Below are 4,133 nucleotides of genomic sequence, written 5' to 3' on the forward strand. Positions count from 1 at the left end.
ACATGATAGGGACCAATTCGGCTATATGGGAATCATATGAGTCATATCATTCAATAGATGATACTTTTACATTGGAGTCAGTTGAGATGTACAATGAATTGTTTGACATCCCAGAACAAAGAGATGCTCCTACAAAAGATTGCAAAGGAAAAGGTAAAGTTGACTACAGGTCCTCTAGTCGGAAGTTGAAGACAAAAGGAAGTGGCTGGTCGGAAGAAAGCTCTACAAGTGAAGAGTTGGATGTAGGAAAAATATTTTTTTGCAAGAGAGATTTGTCAATGAGATTAAGTGTGTTGGCAATGAAAAAAAATTTTCAGTTTGTAGTAAAAAAGTCTACAAAAGAGGTTCTTTTCGTTAGATGCATCGACAACAAGTGTGGTTGGAGATTGCGAGCGGTTAGACTGAAGGATTCAAATATATTCAAGATTAAAAAGTATGTGAAAGTTCATTCATGTTCTCTTGAGTTTTTGAATCGTGACCATAGGCAAGCAAAATCTTGGGTTGTTGGAGAATTAATAAAGTCCAAATTCAAGGGGCCCGGTCGCATATACAAACCACGTGATATCATAGAAGACATGAGGCAAGACTATGGCATAAATATGAGTTATGAGAAAGCATGGCGTGCCAGAGAAAATGCATATGAACGAGTGCGAGGGTCTCCTGAAGAGTCATATAATCTTTTGCGTAGATATGGTGAAGCACTCAAATTTACAAATTCAGGTACAATATTTCACATGGAACTCGAAGATGATCGTTTCTTTAAATATCTTTTTATGGCTGTTGGTGCATGTGTTAGAGGATTCTTAAATTGCATTAGACCGGTCATAGTCATGGACGGAACATTTCTTAAGAACAAATATCGGGGTCAGTTGATAGTGGTTGCCATGGACAACTTACCAAATCCAAGCATAATAGAACCCAATGGTTGCCATGGACATTGAATGGAGAGTAAACGTAATCAACACTTGCCCAAGGATCTTGGAAGTCCACTTTTGACCCGACAACATAGTCAACCAACCTATACTCTTCGTCCCAGTCAAACGGGCGATTCTCTTTAATACATTCTTTGTATAGGGGCCACTTCGAAACTAAAATGCGCTGCAAAGAAAAACATACAAACGCAAATATCAGACCGAAAGACAAATATCAAACGCAAATACATACATAAAGTAACGAGACGATTACAAACCATAAAGATTGTGTCTGCAGTTGTGAAGTTCTGAGAAGAAGGTATCCCGGCTGCCTTAATCTTCAAGCGAATGAAAAGAAAAAGTGCATCCAAATGCTAATACAAACAAAAGTAAGCAGTAAATGTATAGAACCATAACAATGATAAAATTATAATTGCATAAATGATAAGATAATCCCATACCTCATCCGACAACCACCGGCGACACATAAACAAGTCTCTGAAAAAAGCCTTCGATTTTTTCCCATGAAAGGTTTCACGCAGCTCATCGTCTGTACGCTTGTCTGTAATCCAAGCTCGAAGTCTATCTAAATGGACGTCAAGTATTTTGTGCATAGGATCATAAACAATTGCTTCAGACTCAGAGGTGCTGGTGGTTGATGTCAGAGACCGTTTAGGTAGAGTTGTGAATGGGGTTGATAGGTAAACACTTGCACGCTTCCTACGGGCGGGCCGAACGTGTGGTCGTTGAGTGAGAAATGGTTCTATCTCTATGACGTCCTCATCGTCAACGACATCTATTGGCTCCTCTAAACCAATATCAACCTTCTTCTCCAACACATCTTCGTCACCCTATGGAAGCTCATAATGCATTAGTGTATATAATGATAGAAATTAAACATCAATATTAGCATGAACATGGAACCAAACCTTCTTTTTAACTTCAATGTGTTCATCCTCCTTTGGCATCCTCAACCAATTAGGGGTACCGCCTGTGTCAACATCTTCGGTCTTAGCATTATCCACATCTTTACTTTCTAATGTATGATCTACTAAGCCTTCGAACACCTTGTGGTCCCCTTCGTCACCCTATGGAACCTCAAAATGAATTAGCGAGAACATGGTTACCAAATATGAAACAACTAACGTGAATACACTTAACAGTTTCATTCCTAACCTTTCTTTGAAGTCCAATGTGCTTCAATATGGTTGACATCAGGCCCTTCAATTCGTCAATATCGGATTTTATAGTATTAAGTTGCCCTTCAACAACCGCTACTCGATCTTGGAGATTTCGAATAGCCTTTTTCATCTTAATCTTGGACTTCTGTTTCTTACTCTTTTTGAACTCATCTTCATCGTTAACAACTTCTCGTACTCTTTTTGAACCACCATTCTTCGACTGAATAATGGTAGATGAGCGGAAGTTTTCAAAAAGTTCACCTGAAGCAATTTTCAATTGCTCCTCTTCAGGTGTCATCTCAATGACCGCCTTAATTATAAACTGCAAATAGAAAAAGGCAAATGTATTTAGGACAAAGAAATAAGCACAAAATCACGCGATCCTTAAGTAAGTTACTATTGCTTGCTACTTACCATTGGCGAGTCAAACACCTGGCTTATAGTTTGGGACTTTGGTGATTGTTGGCACACCCACCTCAGCATTCGTGGTATGGCATGATCGTTTACTTTATCTACACCACATCCAATGATGGTTGGTATAGACTCATATGCCCAAACCTATTCCACATTTGACAAACAAGTTTAGAAAGTGCCACAAGATATATATAGATATATAAACAAGTGGTTATACAATCGTTTGAAAACAACTATACGATCATTTAACATAACTAAACGATCGTTAAAAAACAACTATACGATCGTTTAACATAACTAAACGATCGTTAAAACAACAACTAAGCGATCGTTTAAAAGAACTAAACGATCGTTTAAATAACTAAACGATCGTTTAAATAACTAAACGATCGTTTAAAATAACTAAACGATCGTTTAAAATAACTAAACGATCGTTTCAAATAACTAAACGATCTTTTTAAAGTTTTGAAGTAAGAAGTAAGAAGTCACATACCTGTAATGCATGCGGAAATCCATTGATAGTATATTTTTTTGTCTGTGTTGATTTCTTCTTTCCCTTGGCATATTGCTTGTCCAAGGCTCTTTTCAATGCACTTAGCGTGCGTACAAAAACAATCCGACCCCAATCATAATTATTAAATGAATTCCAATCATCAGCAATCTTGAAAAAACCAATGTCCACTTTGGTTCGCCTATCTTTTCCCAACAAAGATATCTCTATAAAGTAGACTAAAGCTAATTTGACGATATCATCGTCATCACCCTCGTATTCCAAAAATATATCCTCTAAGTCGCTAACGTAAACACACTCCTTGTCTTTGAAAAACTTCTCCAACAGTCGACTATTCCCACCCAACTGAATATAGTCCTCTTTAGGACCCCATAGTCCAGTTACGATGTTAAACTCTCTCCTACCGAAAGTACAAACAACGCCCCCTAGTAAGAAACTTATAGAATCCTTTCCTTCATCTTCCACCTTCCTTAACAGTAAGTAGTGGATGAGTGGCCCATTAAAGACAATATTTAGGTCCAAAAAGTGCCCAAACTTTGTTTTCCTAAATAAGGCTAATTGATCGGGTTTGAGTTTGGCCTTAATATTATGTGTTGTCTTTTCCAAATGAGACAAACAGCTTACTAGGGAATAAAAATGATGGGAAGGATTAATCTTGTAGAAGGGTCCGTCGGTCGATGTTGAAGTCGATGTCATGATTCAAGCCTGAAGAAAAAGCAAATTCCAGCAAATATATTGAAAATGGGTTACAGATAAAACTCACTGAAATAAGAGAACACGCTCAAAGTTGATTCTTAGGTTCGAAAAGGAGAAGCGACGAAATGCACTGGAGGACCGACGACAGACGAACAGTCGGAGTATCTTCGAAGAGCAGAGCGGGAAATTTCAAAAGCCAAAGAAAGGAGATGTTTTTTTTTTTACTTCAGGTGTTCTATGCGAAAGAGAAGGAAAAGCGAACGTGGGTAGGCGAAAAAATCAATAGAGAGCAATAGAAATTTAATGAAGGGCATTTTTGTCTATTCACACCCAAATTGTCCTAAAAGTCTTTCTTTTGAAAACTTGTCCCAAAATTCATTTAAATCTCTTTTTTTAACCTATTTTTGGCAATTTCCCCAG

General features: G+C 37.7%; 1 protein-coding gene across 1 annotated transcript; it reads right to left on the bottom strand.

The window, feature by feature from the left end:
• Positions 1–444: 444 nt before the first annotated feature.
• Positions 445–2,635, bottom strand: LOC127144273 (uncharacterized). The gene is made up of 6 exons (XM_051080000.1): positions 2,507–2,635; positions 2,088–2,414; positions 1,841–1,999; positions 1,373–1,762; positions 1,190–1,285; positions 445–1,098 (listed from the first exon to the last, which is right to left on the bottom strand). Exons 1-6 carry the CDS (start codon positions 2,573–2,575, stop codon positions 847–849), a joined length of 1,293 nt encoding a protein of 430 aa, XP_050935957.1. The 5' UTR covers positions 2,576–2,635; the 3' UTR covers positions 445–846.
• Positions 2,636–4,133: the final 1,498 nt, after the last annotated feature.

The sequence above is a fragment of the Cucumis melo genome, chromosome 12 (genome assembly GCF_025177605.1).
Source record: "Cucumis melo cultivar AY chromosome 12, USDA_Cmelo_AY_1.0, whole genome shotgun sequence".
NCBI lineage: Eukaryota > Viridiplantae > Streptophyta > Magnoliopsida > Cucurbitales > Cucurbitaceae > Cucumis > Cucumis melo.